The sequence below is a fragment of the Falco cherrug genome, chromosome 3, assembly GCF_023634085.1.
Source record: "Falco cherrug isolate bFalChe1 chromosome 3, bFalChe1.pri, whole genome shotgun sequence".
Lineage (NCBI taxonomy): Eukaryota > Metazoa > Chordata > Aves > Falconiformes > Falconidae > Falco > Falco cherrug.
The window spans coordinates 120,439,013-120,465,880 of record NC_073699.1 but is presented as its reverse complement, the minus strand read 5'-3'; the positions used below and the strand labels follow the sequence as shown (position 1 = coordinate 120,465,880).

At 49.8% G+C, this 26,868-nt stretch overlaps 2 protein-coding genes and 1 long non-coding RNA gene across 3 annotated transcripts in view; 2 read left to right on the top strand and 1 right to left on the bottom strand.

Annotated features, from left to right (window-relative positions):
• The first annotated feature begins 16,132 nt into the window (after positions 1-16,132).
• Positions 16,133-20,596, top strand: HTR1D (5-hydroxytryptamine receptor 1D). The gene is made up of 3 exons (XM_027802046.2): positions 16,133-16,175; positions 17,538-17,684; positions 18,051-20,596. Exon 3 carries the CDS (start codon positions 18,921-18,923, stop codon positions 20,055-20,057), a length of 1,137 nt encoding a protein of 378 aa, XP_027657847.1. The 5' UTR covers positions 16,133-16,175; positions 17,538-17,684; positions 18,051-18,920; the 3' UTR covers positions 20,058-20,596.
• A 72-nt stretch (positions 20,597-20,668) lies between these two features.
• Positions 20,669-23,006, bottom strand: LOC114015290 (uncharacterized). The gene is made up of 2 exons (XR_003559139.2): positions 21,096-23,006; positions 20,669-21,001 (listed from the first exon to the last, which is right to left on the bottom strand). It is a non-coding gene; the product is annotated as an uncharacterized LOC114015290 (long non-coding RNA).
• Positions 23,007-23,690: 684 nt separating this feature from the next.
• LUZP1 (leucine zipper protein 1) overlaps positions 23,691-26,868 on the top strand; it is a 38,952-nt gene continuing 35,774 nt past the window's right edge. The window contains exon 1 of the mRNA XM_055703636.1: positions 23,691-23,823. The gene's annotated coding sequence lies outside the window, so the exon portion shown is untranslated. The remainder of the gene's footprint in view (positions 23,824-26,868) is intronic.

Genomic DNA, 26,868 nt, shown 5'->3' with positions numbered 1-26,868 from the left:
AGATTGCCAGGCAAACACGCACCCACGCTCCAGGCTGAGCAGCATATTGGCACTCTGCTCTTGAACCTGCTCACTGGAGCTTTGCTTGCTGCCCTGCAGTGTTTTCCTGTCACCAGTGCTTGCTAGTAGATCTGGATTGCAAGTACAGGGAGAAGCCCAGCTGAGGTGGCAGTCCTGACTCGCTCCTCCCTTGCTGTGATGCAAAGGATGGTCGGTGGGCCATCCTCCCCGGCACGTGGTTCCCAGCTGGCACATTGAAGTGGTGCTGCAAACGCAGAGCTCCAAAGGCTGTTGTTTCTTCTGCTCTTCTGCAGGGCAGCTGCTGGTGGCAGAGGCGCGCTGGAGGGTGGCCCAGTTGCACTGTGGAAGTGGTGGGTGAAACTGGTAGTTGTGCCCGTTCCAGAGCTCCCCTTAGCAGTGAACTCAGTGCAGTTAGCCAAACCCGAGGAGGACCTAGATCAGACCAGTCACTGCCTGGGGGAGTCTACCTCCTGCTGACCGGCCAGGGTGGCTCGTTCAGACAGCTGCAGTGTAGAGGCTTAAATCAAGCGATTGAATCCTGTTTTATGAGAAAAGCTAAAAAAAAGGGAGAGCAGAACAAGGGAAGGTAAACGAGCAAAACGGGTGTGACCTCACCCCCAGCAAGGGTGACAAACTGAAATCTCTGCCGGGAGAGCTGTACTGACACTGGGCAGTACCGAGCAACATGCCACCGCTCACTTTGAAAGGAAAACTGATGGTAAGTCCTGGTGCTGGCTAGAAGCAGGAACCAAAAGAGGAAAATGGAGCACCACTCTTACTTTCTTTGCTCTGTGCAAAGTTTGTAAGGAAACTCACTGTGGGAGAAAGCCCTGCCCAGAGCCAGAATCTTTCCATTCTGAGAACAGAAGTGTCTACGGACTGCTGGGTAACCACTGAGGAGCTTTCCTGCACCATGGAAGAACTGAAGCATTTTCAAAGCTAGTATTTTCTAGGAATATGGGCCACTGCCACTGAATATGCATGACTGCAGCCTCAGTATTCCCACAAAGAAGGAGTGTGATGGGTGAGTGTCTGAGTCCCCCAGGCAGCTGCAGTGCCATTTCAACTCACCCACTTTTCCAGCAGATTTTGCTGTTGGTAAGGTACCTGCTGTGCATGCAAGTGTTATGGCAGGCACAACAAATGCAAGAAGAAAGTAATAATTAGGAAATATCCTTTGGGCGTTTACCTGGCAATGCTCTGTCTGCTACCTGCTCTGATTTGCTTTGCGGATTTCACCTTGCTCCCGGGCGATACTCACACGTTAGTGATCAGGGGAGCTGCTGGGCCAGGTTGAGTAACTGCAGTTCTCTGAGAGTAACACCTGGAGACCGTGTTCTGGATTACGGTCCCTTTAAGCTTAATCCTTAAGCCATGTAATATAAGGCAGTCCTTACCTTCATGCGTGTGACTTGAATGGAGAGGAGAAATGCATGCTCCATGCATCACTGCTAGTGCTTGCCCCATCCCACCTTTTTCTAGCAGAGACTAGCCCCACGGCAGTTCCACCTGTCCAGTTACAGTTTATCTCCTGACTGGGAAGTAGGAAGCACAGATGGAGTGCTCTGGGTTTGGAACTGGCCTGGGTTTGGAACCACTTCTTTGCACCAACTTTGTCTCCAGTCTTTGGAGCCTCCAAAAGCAGCAGCCCTTTGCCCTGCCTGGGTTGTGTAGAGCCAGCTGCTGCCATCACAGGGCATCACAGCCCTGTCTGAGAAGCTGTGGGCCAAGTGGTTTTATTCCTAAGGCAAAATTTGATATTTAAATGTTATTTTAATGCTGAGCTCTTTTTTTGCCGTGCTTAAAGGTTTCTGAGGTATTTTAATCCAGTGCTATGAAAATGAACAATGTCTTTATCTGTTGAACTTCATGAGCGAAGCATTTATCTACTCTAGCTGTCTGCAGAATTTTAGAAGAAGTAAATTACTAAATTCCTCAGGCACTAAAGCTTCATTGTGAACTGCCTCAGTATGGTTGGGGGCGCTTGCTAAACTTCTCAGGAAAAAATTGGATCAGACCCAGGGGAAACATCCAAAATACCTTACTTTAATGACAACGCCAGATACTGAAGCAATTATTTTGAAATCATGGAATTTAAATATGATATTAAAGTGAAAGTAGCTCCATAGTTATAAAAAGGGAGATGATAATATATAAAAACCTCTCTAAGCTCCATCAACAATAGAAAGCAGCCCAGACTCAGGTGTTATCTAAGGTATGATATAAATATAACACAAAAACTTAATAAATAGCCTGTTGGCCTTGTGTCAACATTCACCTCACAAGAAAAACAACCCGATGGCTTTGACTATCTCTTTGCTTTGTGAACTAAGCAAAGCTCTGCCGGCCCCTGGGTGGAAGGGGTCTGGCTGGCAGACAGCCCCAGTACAGCTCCCCAGTAGAGTAAAAGGCTGGCAGCTACGTGGTAATGTCATGTCTGGGGACTACTGCTATGGCTTTGGAGGGAGAGTGGCTGCTGCCAAACGTTGGTCCCACCCTGTTTGGGCATATGGCCCTATATTATTCCTTTATTTTGCTTTTCATGGAGGGACTGACAAAAAATATTCTAATTATGGGCACATGCTTAGGCATGAGAACAGATAGCCCATGGCTGGTGTTGAAGCATGAACTGGAAGAGGAGAGGGGGCTGATGCCCCTTATTTTTGTTGCATATTCTTCTACGGGACTTCTAGTGGTGTGGAAGCACCATTTCCTCCTCAGCTGCCAGCAAAAGTCTGGCCAGCTCTGTAGATCTGGGAAGAAGCCAGGGCTACAAACGGTCTGCGTGTAGCCACGTAGTCATGAGTTAGCATGTTGCCCATGGACACAGCCATGAGCAGGCAGGTGGCTTTGTGCTGTGGGACTGCAGGGAGCCCCAGAAGGAGCTTGTGCTCTGATGCTGGGTGCACTGGTAAGAACTGGGCAGCATGGAACAACCTGAGTACTCCAAGGAGGGGTTCATTGATATAAATGAAGACGTTAGCTGTGCAGCCACATTAAGCTCTCCTGTCAGTAATACAGCCAATTAGCAACATCTACTCCCTCTACTGAGAAGGATCCAGAACCTAGAACTCATTTCATCCTTAGGCAGATGTCCCCAAGGCTGATCAATGATGCTACAGACCCTAACAACCACCCTATGCTCTGCTGGCTGAAGCCATTTGTGTCTGGAAAAGGAACCTGGAATGGCAAGATGTAGGTGTCTAAGGTTTTCATCGAGTATTGCTCTGCCTGGATGGGTCTATTTGGAATGGACCACCAGGTCATGCACAAATATTCTCTCACAGTTTTTAATCTCCTACTGGAGCAAACAGTTTCTGCAGTGAGGTCCTCTGTGGGGGCCTTTCCAGGGTGTGTTTTTTGCCATCTGTGTCTTAGTTGGCTTTGGTTATATTTTGAAAGGAATCAGCAATCGGTAAATCTCTAGAGCCAGGGAAGCAGGGGAGCTATTACTGCTTTTCCATTTCACATTCTGTATAGCCATTGCTAACTAATAGGTTTCAGTAAAGTGTCTTCAACATGTAATCCCTTAACAGTTTGCCAACTTTTTCAGGAGCTATGTCACTCAGACAGTCACATTTTCCACCTAGGCAGTCTCTTAAGGTCTGGTTAAGCTGTGCCTGGAAACTGGGAAGTATGTACCAAAGGAAAAGCTAAATAATTTTGGCTCCCTAAACTTCACATCGTTCTCCAGTTCTTCTTCTTCTCAGGCCCCCAGCGCCCTGACACATCCTCACAACACACCCAGGGCACATCTTTAACGTTGGCTTGTGGAACGGCCACCCTGGCACACGGCGTCCGAGCCCTTGCAGCTGGAGCGGGAACCCACACGGTACGTGCAGAGTCACCGGGTGGGCTCCTGTCCCCGTTTTGCGTGGCGAGGTTTTGGTGACTGGGCCGCTGCCGGGGCGGCCGCGGAGCGAAGCTGCCATGAGCTCCCCCGTGCCCCACGGAGCCCACGCAGCCGGCTCCCAGCCAGGCCCACCGATGGCCGAGCCCACCAGCGACGGTGGCAGCACCTCTGGGACAGCAGGGTGAGGGGGGGGCAACAAATGAACAAACCTGCACCAGCGGGAGAGAGCAGCGAGGCCGTGTGAGAGCAGCAGCCCTGCAGGCACCCAGGGCAGCGCAGGGGGGGCTCCAGGCGCCGGAGCAGGGGTTCCCCGGAGCCGTGATGAAGCCCCCGGCGAGGCAGGCTGTGCCCCCAGCCCGGGGAGCCCCCGGGGAGCAGATCCCCCCGCAGCCCGGGGGGGGACCCCCGCTGGGGCAGGGCAGGGTGTGAGGAGCAGCAGCAGGGACAGCGTGTGAGGGACTGACCGCAGCCCCATCGCCCTGTGCCGCTCGGGGAGGGAGAGGAATCCGGAGGGGAGTTAAGCCTGGGAAGAAGGGAGGGGTGGGGGGAAGGTGTTTTTTTCTGATTTGAATGGTAATAAACTAATTTTCCCAAGTCGAGTCTGTTTTGCCCACGACCGTAATTGCTGAGTCCTTTGAAAGATTGAGAACAAAGCTTTGTAAAGCCAAAATACACCCTCCGTAGAGAAGCAGTGCCTGAAGAACTCACCATATGCCAGTGTCTAACTGCGAGGTTTGGAATGTAACAAAAACATGGAATTCATTACTCGTGTAAGAAAAGTAAGTACTGTGAGCTTCCTCCGGTTTTGGACTGTCCGGGTCTTTAGTTCAGTTTTCAGTGTTAAAAGCGAGGTGACATCGAATACCAAAGAGCAGAGAGAATTTCTGAACCAAACAGGGGGACCTCACTGGATGCACCTGCCTTCCTTAGACAAAGTAAATTCCTTTGACAAGAAGCCAGTACATTTTGTTGACTCAAAAACCAGTTGGCTGGTTAATCACAAGGGTAAACCTCAAGGAAGGACATCGCAGAAGAAATAGATGCAAATTAGCAATGGGCAAACTTAGGCTGAAAATGAGGAAGGTCTTCTATATTAGTGTTCTCACCGTAGTTTAACAGTGAGCAAAAGCAGTTTTGAGGTACTTATTGTAATTCTCAGAATAGTATCAGCCTCCCCGTTCCTCTCTAGTCTGGGCTTGGCAAGATTTACAGAGGGAAAAAGCATTATCTCTGCTCGCATAAGCAATGGATCTGGCTGTGATGCATCCGCAGGGAGCCAAGCTGCTAATGAGGAAGGAGGTATTTTTACTTGGACATCATCCAGGCCGTAGCCATTTTAATGTCATTTCCCTTCTTCCAAGGAGGATGAATTCAGGTGGTGGTTTCCACGCTGTTCTGAATTCACTTGTGCTGCTCTGCCTGCTGACGTCCCCATCCGTGGGGCCGTGTGGCCATGACAGTGTCAAGCTCTTGCAGAGTTTCAACCAGGGCAACAAAATAATTCCTGTCTCAGAGATTTGGTCTTGACTTGTGCGAGTGGTGCTGGTGTTCAGTATAACACAGCAGTCCAAGTAAGGCAGAAACAGATTGGTTTGTGCATATGCACAGTGCTGCAGAGCTCTATTACTGATTGCCACCCCTCCCATCAGCTCAAACAAGTAAAAACACTCCCCTAGCATGTCCGGAAAAGTTAAATAATTATCATTACTCTTCCCTGGGGAGTCACAATAGTCACAGCAGGGGAAGCAACGTGACTCTGATATATTTGTTTGATTTTGGGCTAGATCAGACCAGAGCAGGGCTCACAACCCAAGATCCTGAGCTCACTCCTAAGACCCGGCAGCCAACACTCTCCTACCCTTGAGAAGGAAAGCATGCATTTTGTCTTTAATCACCTTCCAGCTACACCAAGGAAGGAAATTATTTCCCACACTAAAAATCTCAAGTTTTCTGTCTTTCTTCTGCAGCAAGGGAATAACACCCTGAGCCTTCTGAACTCCAACACCCAGGAGATGCACTTCAACACCTTAGAGCAATCAACAGTCTAGGCAATACTGGTGAGGCATGCACTCCAGGTTCTGAAGAATAGGTTTAATTATCCTTGTACATGTCTGTGACCTTTACTTCCCCCAGTGTCCCAGGGACCCAAGGCTCAGCTGCATCACAACTTCGGCTCAGACTGTTGAGGAAATTGTTAAGCTGTGACAAACAGTAGTGAGAAACTCTTAAGTTATGCATAATAGGAAACAAAATTAGAAAGGCAGGACAGTTGAAATGGCCTCAATTTGAAAAGGAAAACTGGGATCAGCCATGTGAAAGTCAAGTAAATGGATGCAAGGAAGAAATTCACAAAGAGCTGTGTGTGAAACCCAGACCTTCTCCAAAGGACCTGCCTCGGACAGCACTCAGCGGTTGCAAATGTACCCGAGCTACTGATGTACAGCTACAACTGCTCCAGCATGGGAGTCTATGGGCTGAGCATCACCACCACACTTCTTGTGACTCCGTCAACCTTGCCCATGCAGCTGTATCTTTTTTCTAATGTTAAACCAAAGAGTAGACTCACTTCAAAAGCTCCTTTATCTGTATATCTGTCTGCCTTATGTGCACATTCGTACTGTCTCTGGGCATATACACAAACTCTCTCTGTGCCCCTGCCCTACTGAAGAAAAAAAAGATAACATATCTCAAAAAAGGACAGTTGCATTATTTTCTAAGCAGGACATTCAACACAGGATATTAAATACAACACTGATTTTGACCTTAGAAAGCATGAGTGAAATGAGCTATAGCTGTTATTAGGCAAGAGGGTATCTGGATGACCAAAGTCAGAGGGAGAAGAAAAATGTGTTTTTTCTTTTTTTAAAAAATATCTGAAGACTAGTTTTGCACCCCAAAATTCTTTCTGGTTTTTTTCCAGCCAGCCTAAGAAAAGCTATCAGAGACTTCCTGATAATAAGTTTCTGAAAAATATCTAACATCTGTGAAGCCCTGGCACATGAGAACGACAACTTTACAGAAAATGTTTCTCCTGTGCTGTGAGGAATCTGGCCTCTGCCTCCGGCGCGTGAGTTCCCAGTGCTGAGTGACCGCAGGACAGCAGGAGCTGACCCAGGGTGGGACAGACCTCAGACCAGCTTCACCCTGCTGCAAGGTTCGGCAAGATCCCCTGAAGGATCTATTGCCCTCAGGATGGAATTTATTCCCCAGTTGGAAGTATAAAAGAGCCAACCTCTTTCCTTGCACATTGTCACACCAAACACATTTCCACCCACGAAACGACACCCACATTGTTTGGAAGGAAAACAAACTGAGAGGCATCTTCTCTAGGCTTTCGAAGAAAATCTATTCTAGCTACACTCCTTTCAGTCTGTCTCTAGGAAATTCTGGAGGCTTAAAAAATTCACCACGTGTCCTCTCCCAGTTTGGAAGTGATGCTGCAGGGAATTTTTTGGGTTTTTTTTTTAATAAGGTTTACACCATAGTGGTGCAGTTTGAAAAGCCCCCATTTTTCTCTCATCCTTAAGTGAGGCTGTAGCTTTATGACTTAGGTGATACCCAGCCTCTTCAGGCTGGAAAACATCTTCTGAGTCCTAAACTGCAATGGAGAATAGATTAAATGCTGCTGTTCCTGGGAGCAGCCAGCTGCTTGAGGTGTTGAAGTTGGGAAAAAACCCTCTAAAATATCCGGAGAGAGCAGGACATTTCTTCTGAGACTGACCTCGGGGCAGCTGCAGCACTCGGGCCCAGGCAGGAGCCTTTTGAGTGTTACCGAGTCTCAACCCGTCTCACTGAGACAAAGCGGTGTAGACAGCAGAGCCGAGTTGTCCGCGTTTGTAAGCGTTCAAAACCCACGCAATCATCTGCTTTTTGAAAATAATGCAATATGTGAATTAGCTGCCAGAGGGAAATGGAGACAGCTGGTTGCAACGGCTAATTTAAAATCTGTTGAAGGCCAAACTATGCTGCGAATGGGCTGTGCCTTCAGCATTGCTCTTTCAAGACCTTGGCTCTGTTTGAGTTGCGTGTATATAAATGTTTTCTCTAGCATGAGTGAAGTTTCTGCTTCTCTGAAAAAATTGCTTTTATTTCTCAGTAGCAACCAAAAGCAGTTAAGAAACACCAAGACAGCAGGAATTCACGGGCTGGGGCTCGGGGTGCGGGCGCGGGAGGGCTGCGCGGTAGCAGTGAGCTCACCGGTGCGGAGCCGGTGCGGGACTGATGCGAGCGGCCGCGCCGCAGCCCGGGCGAGCAGCCGGCGAGGCTCCCAGCCCCCCCCCCCGCTGCTGGCCACAGGTGACGGTGCCTCCGCGGCCCTTCGCGGCGTCGCCGTTGTCTCGCTGGGCCGTTTATCTTCAGAGCAGCTGAAATAACGCGGCGGCCCGAGCGATGTGTCGCGGCGCCGGGGGCAGCGCGGCCCGGTGTCAGGAGCACCCCGGGGGAGCGCTGCCGTGCTCCCGCCGGAGCTGCCCTCCGCCGCCCGGGCGCGGGGGCCGGTGTCACGGGGGCCCCGCTGCCCCGACCAGCCCGACGGGCAGAGCCCCAGCCCAGCCCCCGGGGCTGCGCCAACCGCCGCCGCGCCGAGGAGCGCCCGGGCCCGTGGCGGAGCGGTGCGGAGCGGAGGGGAGCGGTGCGGTGCCGTGCGGAGCGGAGCGGAGGGGTGCCGTGCGGTGCGGTGCGGAGCGGAGCGGAGGGGTGCCGTGCGGTGCCGTGCGGAGCGGAGCGGAGGGGTGCCGTGCCGTGCGGTGCGGTGCGGAGCGGAGGGGTGCCGTGCCGTGCGGTGCGGAGCGGAGGGGAGCGGTGAGGTGCGGAGCGGAGCGGAGGGGTGCCGTGCCGTGCCGTGCCGTGCGGTGCGGAGCGGAGGGGAGCGGAGCGGGACGCGCGGCGCTGTCGCGGACGAGCCCCGCCGGGGCCGCCGGTATTTAGGGCGGTCGCGGGCAGAGCCGGGCGGCAGCGGGACGGCGGGGACGGCAGGTGAGTGCGCGGCCGCGGGGCGATGCCTCCCCGCTGACGGGGCGGGTCTCCCGCCGCCGTTCGGCCCGGCCGGGCGGGGGGCGCCGGCTGAAGTCGGTTCCCACGGCGGAGCCCACCGTGCCGCCCGCGCCGCGGCCCCGCTGGAGGGGACGGGCCGCTCGGGGCTGCCCCGCCGCTGTGCCCGGCCGTGCCCCCGCGGCTGCCGGGGGATGCTGGCCGCCCGCCCGGGGCGCGCCGCTGGAGGCCGGGGCGGGAGAGGGGAGCGGGGGGGTGGCCGGGGCCTGCGGCGGCATCTCCCCGGCTGGTGGGCGCCGGCGGGCGGAGGCGAGCAGAGCTCCCTCGTCGGCATCGCCCCCCTGAGCCCCGGCGGAGCGCGGCACCGGGCTGCGCCGGACGGGGCGTCCGTCGTGCAGGCTCGCCCTGCGGGGAAGCTCGGCTCTCCCGGGCGGTTTAGCGATTCAAAGGGATGTTGCAGGACCCTTCCCCCAGGTGTAGGGTGATGCGGAGTGAGGTGGCTGCTTTACAAGTGTAATTTCCTGTGGGTTGCCCTGGGGTAAAGCTTTGGGTGACCGTGGCTCTGAGATTTGTCTTGTTACAATTGTCGCATCCCGGTTTGTGTATCACAAGCCACCCAGCTGCCTGGCTTCTTCCTCGCTCCTGCTGCAGTTACAATGGTGACCAAATGTCACCCCCATGTAGGGGCTGGCGCAAAGCCAGGAGTCCCACTGTAATGTTGTACTCCTGGAGTCGTCACCCATCCATGCCTATGTAGCTGCTTGGATGCCAGCCAGGATTTCCAGGGCAAAGCCTACCATTTTCTCACGTGGAGCTAATGGACTGCCACCGTGTCACGTGCTGCAGCAAATGATGAAAGTGAACTGCTTTCGGGGTGAGCTTTGGTACTACAGCAAATTTGAGGAGCCGGCCAAGGATAAGGACTGCCAGCATTGCCCTGTGACCGTGAGATGGTCCTGATTTTTCTGGGATACTGTAGGCAGTGACACATGAGTCTTGAACAAGGAAAACAATATTTCCACAGAAAGACAGTCCCTTTCCCAGTTGTGAGCCTGACATAAACCCCAAGGAAAAAAACTCCTTTGCAAAACTAAGTGGACAACTGACTTTAGAGTGGTGAGAATTGCTTTGCCAGTAATTGTAACTTCCTCTTCACAGGAACTTTTGTCAGTGGAGTATTAAACAGATTATTCCAGGAAGCAATGCTGGGATCTTTGAGGTTTCTCAAGACAAATCTGCTTTTGTTTTTCATGTTCTCCCTGAAGTTAGGGCAGCATCATAACAAAGGATTTAGGCTGTACATCATGCATACTTTTCAAATACTAAAATGAACAAATATCAAACAAATTGTCAATCTGTGGTTTTTCATGTTGCCTGTAACACTTTCTGGGTTTTCCATTTACCCCCCCCGATCCTGACGGTCTCAGAGCAGCATCCTCACCGGTCATCACTCAGCCATTTTCCTGAAATCACAGATTTTCTGTCTCCCTTGCAGCTGATGGTCACTCCTGTGTCGCACTTCTGAAGGGCTGGGAGGAGATAAAAAATTGAGCATGTGTAATGCAGGCATGAGTGAGTAAATGGCAGAGAACAAGGAAATGAAAAAAAAAAATAATCAGATCTTCTCTGCGGTGTGAACAATGCTTGTTTGCAGCTTTCTTAGAAATCTGGGAAGTGTATTTCTTAAATTGAGACATGTCAAAATGCAGGAAGATGTGAGGGGCCTGGCTACTTTCGGTGTCTAACACAGAGTAAGTGTGTTGGTAGTGCATTGTCCTCACCTAAATGTAGAACAAAAAGCAGTGGCAAAGATTACTCTCTTCTGGCATGTGCACAGCAAGGCAGTGCAGTTTGCCTAGCTAGAGTTGTCCTGCATGCAGCTCTGAGGGGATGCATCTTGATATAAAAAGTTGGCATAAAAAGTTGACTGTGTTTTCCTCTGCCTTTTGAGTGAAGATTCCTTTCCACCCCCTTGGCGATGCACTTAAGAGATGCGTGTATAGAGAGACAGCCTTCAGAGTGCACACAAGTGAGGATCCACCCTCCGCGATCCCCAGAGTTGCACTGCAGTACTCATTTGAGGTGGTCCTTCTGCCTGTCCTGCCAGCTCCCAGCCTGCCCATTATCAACCCTATATGAGCACAGAGATATTGTGCAGAAGAGGATTTAGAAATTTTACCATCTCTGAGCTCACTGAAATTGGGGTGGCTAGGGGAGTTTAGAATAAACCAGGGAAAAAAAAAAGTATCTTCATTGCCAATAAACACTGTAGTCAGAGCAATAACTGTTCAGATTCTTATTTGCCTAGGTTTCTATAGCTGGAGAGCTCTTAACGGGTCATATATGGGAACGCTACTTCATAGTGCCTTACAAATATTCAGGAATAAAAGGAACAAGCATTCAGAAATACTGATGAATACATCTCAGAGCAAAGAAAGGTCAGGGAGGTGCAAGCTAGCTGTGACTGGAGTATTAGAACTGTTTCTTGAAGTATATTCCAGTATCAAAAAGTTGTTTGGTGTTGATGCAAAGTACACCCGAGATCTCAAAAGCATCTGAATAGTCGGAATAACCAGTCTAGCAAGTAACACAGTGGCCTTGCTGCTCCCTAAACACATGAGAAGTTCAGGTGCCAACTCATGCCCTTATTGATTCATCTCAGAGTCTGTTTAATCATTTATTTTCCTAACACAGGTACCTACAAAAACCAGGAATCGGGATCCTGGGTAAAATGTCTGGGTGGAATCGGTACTTTTTCATTTATGTGAAAACTACTCCCCAGGTGCATGGAGGTGTGAGTAGGGCAGGTTATGTGCCTGGATGTGCATGCCTGCGCTGGCCAGTGCCTACGGGGTGTGCACTACCTGCCTGGCACATTTGTAGGAGGAATTCACCCTTGGTAGGAAGAATTCACCCTTGGCGCTGGGAGAGCCTGCGGCAGGGGCAGGAGGCCATGCTGCCACCCCCAGCACGCAGCCCCGGGCAGAGGCTGCGGAGCACAGGGAGAGCCCGAGACCCTGGGCAGCGCCCGTTTCCTCCTGCAGTGAAAGTCGTCCTGTGCTCTGCAGAGCTGAACCTTGCTCAGTCCTCCGTGGCTGAGGCACAAGGCTGTGGAGGAGCTGGGGGCACAGATGTAGGAAACATCACCCTGCCGTGTACATCAGAGGGTGAGAAGAGGAGCAAAGGCAGACCTTGCTGTAGGTGTGGCGTGGCTTTCCTGCGGCCTCAAGGGTTGCCGCTTCCTGCTGGTGCTCTTGGCTTCTCCCCAAAACTGTGACATCCTTCCAGCTCCTGACCCTTGCTTCTGCAGAAAGCAAATGAGCTGTTGCAGTTTGCTCACCCCTTTCTCCCAGGGATTTGGCAGCTTGCCTCAGGGCAACTGGGACGATTTTGTAGATTCCCTTTGTTTTGCTCTGACTTTAGCAGGTGTAGCCAGTGTTGAAATTATCTCCTCATCCTACTCTTACTCCTATTCTAGATTACTCTGCTTTCTTTTCAAGGTGCTGACTGTAAATTCAAACAGCACATTAGCTTATGCATGACAGACAGCAAATAGCCAAGCACCCATTACAATTCTTAAACTAATCCCTCCAATAAGTTTTCTTCTTTATTTGTCGTGGCAATGGGGCAGTCTTTTCAGTACATAGCACAGCCCAATCCTACTTTACTGTGCAAGGTGTGCATCAGGTTTATTCTGTTATTTACAGCTTTTGCAAAACATTGTGTGTTTCAGACAGCTTAATCCAAAGCTAGAAAACTGGTTAGATCCAGTCCTTTATACTGATGCATGCAAACCTACTGATATTAAATTTTAAAGATTTTTACTTTTTTTTAAAACTTTTACACACACCACCTTTTCTGTGGATCTCATTTTTCAGTGCGATACACTATTGGCATTGCCTTGGTTTTCTTCCAGAAGCTGCATCCTGATTCGATTATGATCTATGGACAAGCTGATTCCTACAGCTTACCCTAGATGTATTTCATGATGCTTGAAAAGGGTTCTTGTCTCCACGTTGGACTCCACTGATACTCTTATGCTGCATGCTTGAGTCAATTGTCCCAAATATGCGGGAACTTATTAAAAAAATTCTCCAATGAAATCTGTCTTTCGAGGCTGTGATTCCTTCAGGAGTGCCATCTGGTGTTTGTCAGCTTGCACAGGGAGTAGCTTTGTTACTGGCCAAGGTTTCAGCATGGTAGAATATACCTGGTTTATTTCGGTAAGATAGCAGATTCGACATCTCAGTGAAAAATTAGACTCGGCTACAGAAAGGTGGGAGAGAAAATGGATTTTCAGTAGCTTGCTGCAATTCAACTCTGTTCCCGGCCATGCCTTTGCGATTCCCCCGGGCTGTTACCCAGTGACAAGAGGAGGGTATGAATTCCCTAATTCCCTATTTCCTCTAACTTCAGCGTGAACCTCAAGGAGACGTTCAACTTATTAAAAGGCGGGTCATGGTGTGCTCCTTTTTTCCTGTTCTGTGCAGTGGAAGAGCAAATTCTGTGCTTGCTTTTCGACACGCGATGTCTGTACACACCCGCAGGGCCGCCCCAGCACCCCCGCCGTGCAGCGGTGTCTGCAAGCACCGCCCTGCGCTGCGCTGCGGCAGGGACCCTGTGCGCTCCGGGCGGGGTGTCTCGGGCAGCCCCCCGCCGCCCCCTCTCTTCCCCCCGCCGCCCCCTGCAGTACCCGCAGTTCCCGCACGATGGCGCTCGGCCCCCAGCGAGCCTCCCGCGGCCCCGCTGGCGGGTGCGGCCGCTCGCCACGTGCCAGTGCTCGGGCTCCGTCCCGGTTGGCGCGCGCTGCCGGGGGGCGGGGGGGCGGCGCGGGGGCGCGAGGCACCGCTTAAGAAGAACCTGGCTGTTGGGACGGACCCTGAGCTGGCAGGCAGTGCCAGTGGTCGCCACCGACAGCCACAGCGTGTTCCCTTCACGTCGTGTGCCCCGCTCCGCCTTCCAGAGCCACCTTCTGCCGGGTCACAGCGCTGCCCTTAAAGCCACGTTGCTGTGCAAAGGCACCTCCCGTCCTCGTGATGCGTGAAAGAGAATCTCTCCAGGGTATCCAGGCATGATTGCATCTCTCCTCACCTCGTGGCCTTACCCACGAACCACTGGGAGCTGAGCAGAGTGCCCGTCCCAGTGCTGCTGGAGCTGTGTGTCACTGGGGGACATGGTGGCCCAGGTCAGAGTGTGTGTCAGTGGGGGATGTGGTGGCCCAGGTCACACCTGGGAGCAGGAGAGGGGCAGCTGCAGAGGGCGGCCCTGTTCTGGGTGGTCCTGCAGTCAGAGGTGCTGTTCCCTCCGCACTGGCTACAGAAGAGGCACTGGTGACCGTGCTCCTTCCTGCGACATCACTGTCAAGTGTCCCAGGGTCACTCTGTGCCTTGCTCTCTCACCATCCTCGCTGTGTGGGTCTGTTCACCCCACCCTCCCTTGACTGCCAGATCTGCACGCTGCTCTGGGCACGGTAGCGTGGATAAACCACAGGGATGGTAGTGTGGATAAACTTCAGGGCATGTAGTTTAAGCAAATTAAAATTTTTTTTATTACTTCCCCTTCCCCCATCAGGAAAATCATTTAACCTCTATTCAGGATTTTTTTCTTCAGTAAAAGGGAACTTAATTGAAATATTACATTATTGGGAAGGCATTCATTTTATCTAGATGAAGTTACCTTCGGTATAAGGTAACTTAATTGAAATATTACGTTACTGGGAAGGCATTCATTTTATCTAGATGGTAACTAAAATTAACTGCATCCTAATATACGAATTCTAACTGGAGTCCTATTACTAAACTATACTTATTATATCAATGGTAGTGATCACCAGCTCAGACAAATAACAGATTGTCTAAAAAAGGCATCACAGGGAAATACATTCATAAAAAAAATTTAGAAGTAGATTCAGAGTCCTTGATTCCTAAACACATATGTAAGCAATTAACTTTGGGTTCTCAGTAGTCCACTGAATTTAATGGTTATTTGTAGAGTATATGAAGTCATATCAATAAGCAGGTGCATAAGCCATTGCAACAGAGGGGCTATAGATGTTAAGAAACTTTAATGACCATCCCGTCTGACCTTGTGCACACCCCCGAGCAGACCTCTGCCTGCCCATTTCATTCATGCAGCCCAAGAGCTTCCAACCAGCTGAAGTGGGTTGCAGTTCTTTTCACATACTACACTGTTGTTTTTTTATTTTATTTTGCATATTTACAGTTCCATATATTATACTACATTGTGGCACCTTACTGATTGTAAGGGAAGGATTATTTTGACTAAGCATTCTGCTTAAGTTTATAGCCCCTGGTGATAATTTAGCACATGGGGAATGCGTTTTGGTGTTAGCACAGTGAACACCCAGGATAAAGCTCTAAGTAGGGAACAAAAATTCTGTCAGGCCCACGTGCTCTCATAACCTGTTTTAATCTGAAACCAACGAATAATACTGAGGAGCTGCCTTGCCAATCGGAATGGATAAGAGCTGCTTGATGTGCTACATGTATTTCTTCGTGAAAGACTCACAACCGAAAGATTTCTTCTGTGTGTACAAGCGTATGATCTTCTTAAACTTAAGAACATATGCTACTTTAGATTTTGAGGACCCCTGTAGAAATCCTACAAGATGTGTCTGTTGTGAGGTTTAGAAACCGGACCTGGAGTTACTCTTGAAAATTACTTTCAGTCGTGACAGCCTTATTGTGAGGCAGGAAACAGCCAATGCACTCTTTCCGAGTACGTGATAAATAGCTGACTTGGAGCATTTTTATAACAAACCTGGTTCTTTTCCTTTGGTGACCCCATCACAGGAAAACATCATTTGTTTATAAAAATTAATTCAGGAACTCAGTATCTGTTGAGTCATTTTTTGGTTCCAGTAAGACTTTCTCCCACTGTCAGGCTGTCCTCTTTACTGATGTGTTGAAGATTAGAAATTCATCCGAACTGTAGACTAGTTCATTTGTCTGAAAATCCCATGTCTCACATCAGGTGTTTTTTTCCCCACAGTGATTGACAGCTGTTGGAAGCAATAGGACTAATGGGCTTGTTCCTGTACAGGTGGGCGGGTGATGTGCACTTCATTGCCTTTGACGTTGTTGGAATTGTTCTAACACTGAACAAAGCCAATAATTGCAATATATGGGAAAAAGGCTCAATACCGCTTTTCTCAGTAACTGAAATCAAGATTGGACTTGGCTTTAGTTTTTAAGTAATCCAGTCATTGTCTTCAATATTACTAATCAGTCTGTCTGGTGTTTTTGGTTTAGATTTTCTCCTGCGTGGGATGTGCGATCAGCCCAGTGTTCAGGTAAAGAGATTTCTTATGCTCTAAAAGTGACAGCTCTGAAGTGAGCTATTACTGAGTCACATTGTTAAAGGTATGGGGGAAAAAAACACTCCAGAGAAGAAAAAGTAAATTTATCATAGAGAAACTAGATAAGCTTTAGCATCCCTGTTCACTGAAGAGAATTTGGAGGATGTTTACAAGTGGAACCTTTATTTCTGGCCAAAGTGAACACCACCAGCACATCTTCGCTATCAGACAGACAAAAGAGTTCGGTTCAGCTCGGGATCCAGGGTGCAATGGTATCAGCGGGGTGTTCAGCCACTGCTTAACACTCCCTTTGCACCTGCATCTGCAGGACACTGCTGCAATGCCCGTTTCCAAAGAGATCTGGGCATCTGCTTGTCCATAAGCCTGATGCCTGTACCTAGCCAGTCTGCAGGAATTGTAACAATAGTCTTACTGTACGCTTAGTAAATATGGTGTTTGGGGGAACAGTCAAAATGGCTTTTGTAAAGGTAGGTTGTGCCTCAAAAATCTGTTGAAGTAATTAAGAAAAGCTGATGAGTATCTGGATTGAGTGAAGTCCAACTGATGTAATTACTTGCACTCTCAAGAGGCTTTAAGTGATCTGGAAAGTACATGAATAGTGGGGTGATGACATCTGCTGATGAAGCAAAGCTCTTCAGGGTAATAAAGACAAGGACTGACCTGTGCAGAATTGCACAGAATCTTAGAAAGTGGGAGAAGGAATACAATACAGATAGATGCAAAAAGTCAACAAACATGAAAAAATGCTGATGTTACCACTCATGGCTTTGCAATTATATTAACTGGGACTGTGGGAATCTGTATCAGTGCTGTGTAATGGTTAAAAAAGCAAAGTAAATCTCAGGAATCATTAGGAAAGAAAGGAGAAGAGAACAGAAAATACCATTGTGCAGCAGTGTAAGTCTATGTTGCATCCACACCTTCAACGCTGTGGTTCTGGTCCCTCTGTCTCAAAAGGAACGTATCAGAGTTGGGAAAGTGTCAGAAAAAGGCAACAGGGTTGAGCTGAATGTGTGGGCCATTGTCAGAGACAGTTGACTTGATTTAATGGACTTTGGTCACTCTGGCCATTCTTATGTTCAAAAATTCTTAGAAGATGAACCTTTGCTTAGTGTCACAAAATGGTCATTAGGATGTTAGCCTTGCAGGGGGTGGGGGCCGGGGATCAATAAAGTAATGGTGTGAGATCTAGTGTGAAATACGAGACTCTTCTAGGTCCCCTGACTGGAAAAATACAAAAGAAAAAGTGTCTCTAAAAATAAGTTTGACTCACAGAAGGTGGATGTATTTAAAGAAATCAAACACGCAGAACTGAAGTGCTGTTTCTTATGTTAGGATGCAGGAGCTCCAGAGAGGCTGTCTGACACCAAAGTGCTGGTGTTTCACGTAGAATATGTGATGCTCTTGCTCCAGAGATCCCTACCTGCCTGACTCTGTTGTGTGTCAGATGGCATGAAACTGTACCAGCTACGACCCACAGAGGTACGTCTCCTTGGTGGCTGGGAGGAGGCTGGCCTGGTGATTATCTTCTTGGAGAAGTCTGGCATCTCTTTTTGGCCCTCACAGAGTGTGTCAAAGCAGTTCATGGCCCATATTCAGGATCTCTTTCAAGAAAGCTTGGGCTGGCATAATGTACGTGCCACGCTGGTACTCATGGGTGGATCTGAGTGGAAGGTCTCAAGGAAACCTGTCTTGGGATGTTTTCTTCAGGTTTGCAAAGATTTCGAGTTGCACTAAGTGATTCTAAAGAAAAGAATGGAAAGCTTGTAGATTGTATACTGTGATACATCAGCTTCCATAACTCTTGTATCACCATTCTGGACTGAAACTTTTGCTTTCTTTTTCCAGATCCCCTTAACCAGTCTATTCTTTCGCTTGTGAGGGAATCGCCACTCCATGAGTCATTACAATCATTCACCCCGTGTATGATCAGGAACATCTCAGTACTTGGAGCATGCTGTGAGCTTCAGCGCCAGTGCATTGAATTCTGGTGTCCAACACCTGACTTCAGTGTTTGAAGACTGAATGTTGAAGAGAAAACCTGAATGGTCTCTAGGAGTAAATGAAAATAGAGCTCTGCACTTTTCAAAAAAAGTCTTAGTTTACCAATCTGGCAGAAATTATGTTTACAGAAGGAATCCAGACAGTATTGTTTTATAACTTGAGTGCTCTTACTAATGAAGTGTCCCTTATAAATATCAAAAACATGACATTCAGCTGTTAGAGAGAAAGAGAAAACACACTTGAGGAATAGCTTTGTCCCACCCACAGGGGCATCAATCACATGCCCAGACTGGGTATTTTTTTGGCCTCTTGCTCTTCAGTATTGATTTATGCAGCTTTGCAGAAGATTAGTTCAGAAAGGAGGTGTGACTAAAAGGTAATAAAGAATGATTTAGTCATCTGCAAGATGAAAATGAAAAACACCTGAATTCCTACCATGTATAGTAGTGCTTGTATTGTTATACAACAGAATCATGTCTGGATGATTACGTTAATATTTTGTTTTAACAGTGATGCCATTGGTGCAATGTGATGGAAAATCTAGCTTAGGAGAACACCTCATCTACTGTGCAAGCTGAGGTTTTCAACAAGTTAATCTTTCTTCAGTGTTGGACTCTAGTATGAAAAGTTCTATTTCAGCAAAAAAGTAAGCATCTTTCGTCATCATCCCAGAAAGATTACCCTGGAAAGTGAAAAGTGAAATCAGAGTGCAGAATGACTCAGTATAACCATTCAGCAGAGCTCTTTCTCCAGAGCTCAGCAAATAAGACATTAAATTTCACTGAAACACCGCTGGCTTTGGATGAAAGGACACTATTAGGGCTGAAGATTTCACTGTCAGTCCTTCTCTCTGTTATAACTTTGGCAACAATCCTTGCAAATGTTTTTGTTGTTATTACAATTTTTCTGACTAGAAAGCTCCACACACCTGCAAATTACCTCATTGGCTCCTTGGCAGTGACTGACCTGCTAGTGTCTGTCCTAGTAATGCCCATCAGTATTGCTTACACTGTCACCCACACCTGGGCCTTTGGCCAGGTGTTGTGTGATATATGGTTATCATCAGACATCACATGCTGCACAGCCTCAATCCTGCACCTCTGTGTTATTGCACTGGACAGATACTGGGCTATCACAGACGCTTTGGAATATGCCAAACGCCGGACTGCTGGCCGAGCAGCGCTCATGATTGCTGTGGTCTGGATGATATCGATTAGTATTTCTGTGCCACCATTTTTTTGGAGGCAAGTGAAAGCTCATGAAGAAATTGCAAAGTGTACTGTGAACACAGATCAAATATCCTACACAATTTATTCCACTTGTGGAGCTTTCTACATCCCGACTGTGCTGCTCCTGATATTGTATGGCAGAATTTATGTAGCAGCTCGATCCAGGATTCTGAAGCCACCCTCATTATATGGGAAACGTTTTACTACTGCACACCTGATTACTGGCTCTGCTGGGTCTTCCCTCTGCTCCATCAATGCTAGCCTTCATGAAGGGCATTCCCATTCAGGTGGGTCCCCAATATTTATCAATCATGTTAAAATAAGACTTGCAGATAGTGTCCTGGAAAGGAAAAGAATTTCTGCTGCAAGAGAAAGGAAAGCTACCAAAACTTTAGGCATTATTCTGGGAGCTTTCATTTTCTGCTGGCTGCCTTTTTTTGTTATGTCCCTAGTCCTACCGATCTGCCAAGATGCTTGTTGGTTTCATCCCATCCTACTGGACTTTTTTACATGGTTAGGTTACTTAAACTCATTGATCAATCCAGTCATTTATACAGCTTTTAATGAAGAATTTAAACAGGCTTTCCAAAAACTAATACATTTCAAAAAATGTTTGTCTTGAGCCTCTCCTGTTATATCACTGACCCTTGCGCAATCTTGCAGCCTAGCTGGAAACTTTCTGTGCTTTTATTCCTAAGGTACAGAGTGCTAATTGCCGTCTCTGCTGCTACCCTGTGCTATGCATGTAACTGGGAACTTCCTGCCAATTTGGTACTTTCTGTCTGGAACTCTGTATCCCATAACAGAACTTGTCCGTGATCTCTGCAGTGATTGTTCGTGTATATAAGATCAACACCTGAAGTAAGCTTTGTAACAAGTGAAGGAGTGTGGACCAGAAAGCTGAGTTTGTATGATGAGATGACACATATTGCCCAGTTCTGCCATGCCTTTGTAACCTGATGGGAGGAAAATGTGTGCATAATTTGCAGGTCATTGGTATTTCAGCTGTACATTATTAACGATTTATGTAGGCTGAGAAATTTTCTGGAGAACTGGATCTGATGTCTACATTTTCTGCAGCATGTATCCTATCCATTTGAAATTGGTAAGACTTGTAACTTTTTCAGAAGTTGTGTGACAGCCTATGTATAACCAGCAGGGCATAGAAGGCATAGTGTGTATGTAAGTTCTGTGATTATTTCACAAATACTGCACTTGAAGCTATGCTCGTGGTGAACTGTAGAAAGACGACAATTTATTTGAAAAAAAATTTTAACACATTTTATCATTAATAGAATAGCCAGGGCAGAAATACTACAAAATAAATAGCATGTAAATTACTGAAAAGCACCTCAGTCTTCTACTTCTGTTACTTAATTTTTTGCATGCACAAAACTGAAACAGGAAAATACGGTTAGTGCCAGTGTGGAATGATTGTGACCTCAAAAAAGAGCCAGAAGTGTGCAAATCCTGTTGTTTATTCCCACCAACTGCCACTCCCCATCCAGATATGTCAGGTTTTGGCTTCTTATGAAGCTGGTGAAGACAGGTACGAAGATCCTCAGGCTGAGGAGGACACCACATTCTCACTGTAGTGCCATAGCATATGCTTTTTGACCAAGGGGAAGATGGCAACAGTATGAACTGAATAAGACATCACCTTGCTTCTGATGTTGCTGCTTGCTTCTCAGCACCTTTGTTACTGTACCTCGATGTGGCTGCAGGCTCCTAGGGGAGATAATGGTGGTATTTTGCTGATCCTAGAAACAAGAAACAGTTACACATGCACAAACACACAGACAAAACCCCAAACCCAAGAAAACTTACGTTGGTTGCCATATAGAGTGCTGATAATGATGTAAGACTAGCAAGCTATACAGCACTGCTGCCCATACAGGCATGTATCCATTTCTTTTTTCCTGCTTACTGTATTTAGTAATATTCCTAAACCGTCTGGCACCTAGCACAGCCAAGGCTCCAGCTCTGTCAAGAGCTTTTAGAAACTAATTCAGTAAATATCAGGATCTTATCATGACTCTGATGTTATAAATACTTAAAAGCCTGAAAACCTGGAATCAGGTAGTAACAGGAGAATCTTCACTGAAAAAAATTCTAGACTTACTTTACAGAGAGAAGCAAGAAATTTTGATTTGGTGGATACCACTGGCTCAGAAAACAGTGGGCTGATTGAACTCACTAAACTGGCAGAAAAGCTTTCACCATGCGTTAATTTTCTGCCAGTTTAATGAACTGAACAAATGCCAGAACTGGTACAACAGAAGCAGCACAGATGCACAAGTAGTTTCAGAAGGAGGGAAGCAGAAATGCATGTATCATCACCAGCATGCTGTTAGATCAACTTAGATGTCTCATTTGAATTCACCATAGAAACAGGGCAAGTACAGAATAGCAAGAATATCTGAAGAGTCAGTTCAGGGACTTCATGAACTGGAAGAAGACTCAGATTGACATTTTTAATAGCCACTGAGAAATCTGTTCTCTGTGAGCTTGTCTAATTCCTTTTCAGCTTCATGCCTCTGGTGTTTGTGGAATCCTATAGCCATCCACTTCTCACGTTATCAAGCTGTGCATAAACTGCATGAGCTACTTTTGTTTATTTAAACCTACTACACCCATATGGGTCCTCTGTTGTCAGATGTGCTGACAGCTTCTGTTGCTTCCCCATATTCTTCATGATTTTATGGGCGTTTGTCACCCCATCATCTCTGGTCACATTTGCACATATTACTTACACCCTGCACCTTGGAACTAAACCACCTTTCTGTCCAGTACCATAAGAAGAGGAGGCTGTCACGCCACCAATGATAACCTTCCAGGTAAGAAAGAGATCGCTGCTTACCTCCCAGCTTTATGCCACCCTGCTATTTGTATCTGCCCACAAGCAGAGTGGTCTCCTCCAGCCCACCCTAAGCAACTGCGCAACACCAGCAACGTAACCTCCGGCATGCCTCCTCCTCCACTCCCCTGCTCCTCTACCCCTCTTCCCATTCCAGCCCCTGTGTAGTTTTCCCCCCTCCTGGTTTCCTTTTACTCTTCAGGGTGAGTTGGACTCGAAGCACCTTTGCTATTCTCTGAAACAGAACAGTTTTGGAAATATGATTCTAGCTAATGCACCTACAGGCAGCTGGGGACAATGTGTTCCAGGACCGCTGGGCACAGCAGCAGGGCTGGGAGGCTGGAAGTGCAGGGAGGCTGGAAGGCAGCAAGGCTGGAAGGCAGGGAGGCAGGCAGGGAGGCTGGAAGTGCAGGGAGGCAGGCAGGGAGGCTGGAAGGCAGCAAGGCTGGAAGGCAGGGAGGCAGGCAGGGAGGCTGGAAGGCAGCAAGGCTGGAAGGCAGGGAGGCAGGCAGGGAGGCTGGAAGTGCAGGGAGGCTGGAAGCACAGGGAGGCTGGAAGTGCAGCAGCGGGCAGGGGGGCTGGAAGCGGTCACCAGCCGCCGACTGGGCCACTGTTGGCTCAGCAGTGCGGCCGCAGCCCTGTGCTGTACAACACGCATCGCGCCATCGCTCCTCAGCGTCTGCCCCTGTGCACCCCCCGGCCAGTGCCGCACGAGTCCCGCTGCTGCGGGCAGACTCGGCGCAGCTCGGCGCAGCCAGCGCTGGGAGGTCTCTTCTCGCTGACCCCATCAAACACCCTCGGGCTGCACATACCGGAGGTGGGACCCACCCCCGCCGGGTCCCCGCTCGACGCCATCCCAAGTCCCAGACCGTCAGAGGTGACGCGGCCGGGGGACGCACCGAAGGCGCCGGAGGACGAGCCTCCCGGTGCCACCCGGCGTGCCGCGCCCTGCCCCGTTCCGGGGGAGCGGGTCTCTCGTACGGCCCGGTGGGACAGGGGGCAGCGCCCGCCCCGCCAGCGGCCCCTCGGAGCCCTGAGGCGGCGGCGGGGCCCGGTCCCCGGGGCTGGTGCCGAGCCCCCCGTGCCGCCAGCCATCACAGGGCCTCACCTGCGCGCTGCCCCCCGGCCCGCTGCCGCTGCCCGGCGCCCGCCCGCGGCGAGCTGCTCGCCCCCTCCCCGCTCCCCCCCCCCGGCCCTTCCGAAGGCAGCAGCCCCCGGCACTAACGCAGCCGGCCCGCCGGGCCCGGCCCGCTCCCCCCAAAATGGCCGACGCTCCCTCACCGCCCTCGCCCAGCGCCGGGGGAGGGCGCCGCGGCGCTGCACCGCGTCCGGGCCGGGCACGGCAGCCCCCGCCCCGCTCCCGTTGACGTCAAGCACCGCCCGGTACCGCGTCCCTCCCCTCATTGTCAGCGCCTGCACCCGCCGCCGAGCCCGGAGCCCCCTGCGGGCTGCGGCTGCCCGAGCCCGGGCTGTCCCGCCGGCCGGAGCGCGCCGCGGGCGGGAAGGAGGCCGGGCCGCTCCCGCTGCCCAGGTAGGCAGAGACGGGCGACGAGCGGGCGGGCAGGGGGTGCCGCAGCCCCGCCAGACCGGCCGGGCGGGGAGGAATTCGAGGCATCCGCTTTGTCTCCGCGGGCGGCAGAACCGCCTTCCCTGCCGGCGGGCGCCGCGGGGCCGGGCCGGTGGCGGCGGCGCAGTGCCCGCAGTCCCGGCCGCCGTCACACCGCGGGCGACCCGGCCCTGCGGCGCCCGCCGGGGCCTCGGCCCCCGCTCGGAAATGGGGCCGCCGTCGGGCTCCTTCCGACGTGACCGGAACCGCCGCTTTCCTGACCGGAGCGGCCCGGCCGGCGGCCGCTCCCCGCCCGGGAAGGGCACGGTCCCTGGGGCGCGGCGGCGGCGGGCTGCCCTCGGGGGTCCCACGCCCTCGGGGGTCCCACGCCCGTCGGTGCGCACCGCCGTGCGGTGGTGCAGCTGAGATCGTGGAGGTGTCCAAGAGGCGCTCAGAGCGTCAGATTTCTGTGAATACCCTTTTTTCTCCTTGCTGCAGCCATATACTCCTTTTCCTGTTGCTTATTTCTTCTGAATTCCCCCTTCTCTCCTTAGCCCGCTCACATTTATCGTACAATCAATACTGTCGTCCCTCTTATATGTGTGCTTTATCGATGCTTCGCCTTTGTTAATTGCTTCAGCCTTCTTTTCTCCCTGTCGTGAGGGAATTTGTTGATGGAGTGTCGCGAAACTGTTCTTTTTCTGTTAGTAAAATTTCTTTAAAGTACCACATTTGGCTCTGCCAGGTGCCCCACGTGCTGGTATGCAAAGCAAGTGGAAGAGCAGACCCTTGGTGGTTGTCCTTGGTGACTGCGCTTCCATTGCAAAGCTGCGTAATTTTTTTTTTTCCCTTCCAATGCTACATCTGAAGCCCTTAAGGCAGTTAGACACAAGTTAAAGTGACCGTCCTGACCGATTGGCACGTTCCAGTTTGGCACAGTGGGATTAGATTTTAATTGGTGTGTAAATTCTGTTGAAATTTTCCACAGAAATCCCAGGAAAAGAGCGCTAGTTGTTGCAGTGCCACTGTTTCCTACGAGTCCCTGGCTGAGCCGCCTGGGCGGGCGGGCGCCTGGCTGAGCCGTACCACACAGCAATGACAGCGAAAGGGGGAAGCATTTTTACAACCCTGGAGTGGTCTCAGGCATTCAGGGTTTAGGGAAAAAATGCAGTTACTTACCACATTCCTACGTCTCTTGGCAGAGATACACATCTCCTGGCCCACTGGATAGTGAGGAGGGACAGTGTTCCTCAGTGCTCCTGCATTCTGCACGAGTACAAAGCCCAAAGCTGTGTGCCCCAGTCAGTTAATGCAGCCTGTGGCCAGCCGGCGCGTTTCGGCAGGGACGGCGTGCTCTGCGGCCGCTTTGCGTCCACGGCACCTGCAGAAGCATAATTCCTCCATTGTGGCAGCTCCGTGGCAGTAAGGAGGGCAGAAAATGCTCGGTGCTGCCTGCCACGCTGACTCCCTGACCCCAGGGCTCCAGAGGCCTGAGGAAGTGACGGTCAGGCAGGGGGCTGGGGTGCAGGACCCCTCCCAGGCGAGGCACTGCAGGGAGGAGGAGAAGGATGTGGAGAGCTGGTTGCTGTGTTTCTTTTGGATGTGTGGCTGAAAGTTCCTGTGGGCAGGAGTGAATTGGGGCAAGGGGGTGAGGGAGAATAGAGGAGGTCCCATTAACTAACCCCTGTGTCTCTCTTCTGGTCTGAGCTGCCCTTCAGCCTCAGCTTCCCCATAACCCTATAAACAGTAAAGTTTCTTCACTGCAGTATAGGGCAAGTTAAAATAAGTTATGGCAAAGTGGGCTCTTCGCTAGCCCTCTGGATTTCTCTGTACCCTGAGAATTTGGCCCAACTGAGAATGTTACTGTATTTATTTATGTAATGTGAGTTAGGAAGTGTAGACAAAAATAGCTTTTGTTAAAAAAAGAGTACTGTCAAATGTGGCTGTTACCAGAAATGGTAATGTTTAAAAGCTCGGTATGCCTTGCAATCTAGACCACATTATTTTGTTTGTTAAAATGTGTTGGTGATCACATCTTTGAGTATGACCTTACCATAGCATTGTACACAGGCACTCTGAGGTTGTGCTTATCCTCCACGAAACCTTTCCCTCTCACCGAGGTCTGCTGTCAATGAGGAACCAGCCGATGTGCGCCGCCTTCCTCATGGAAGCTTTTCAGAAAGTGTGGCTGGTGTGACTGAGCCAAATGACAAAATAGGACAATTCTGATACAACTGTTACGTTAAAACGAAGCGAATAATCTTTTTAGGGTGCCATTTGGGTTGGAAGGTTCGCATGATGGTGATGATTAGTAGCCTGTAATATGTTTTGCACTAACTGGTGCAATGCAGGTCATAGGAACCTTTAAAACATACTGTAAGGGAGAATGCTAGTTGTGGTCATGGCTTTGTTCATTATGTCTTCGCAAGTCTAAGGCACACTGCTGTACAGTCTTTTTGCCTTGGGTAATGTTTGGATCTGCACATGTGAAGTTGGAAGCATGTGTTTTCAAATACTTGGTGACAGCTGATGAGCAAGTGCTGCTTGCCTGCACTTCCTGCATCCCTGGTGCTGGTGGTCTGCTTCATCCTTCCATACTGTATTCCCTTTGCTTTAGGCAGGCTGCATCTTTGGAGGGCTTTGAGTCCTTTAGTTTGATCTCTTCTTCTCTCTGTAGTCACCCAAGGTGGGTTTCATCTCCCTAAGCTCAGCTGTTTGCCAGTGTAACAGGAGAAGGCAGCTGTCCTCTGATGGCGGTTGCAGCCACCCACTGCAGACACTGTGGACAGTCACATCTCTCTGGATTTGAGGGTTTAGAGCTGGTGACAGAATCCATTTGGTAGAAAACCCACAAATCATTTGCCTTTAATTGTCCAGATTTAGGAGCCTTCATAACCACCCTGACTCTGGGAAAGCACAGTGGGCATGCCATTCCCATGGAATCAACGGGGTTTGGGTTGGTTCCAAAATCAGAGCACTTTTTGAGATGATCAAGTATGAAGTGTGGCATTGGATGTCAGCCACCAAAAT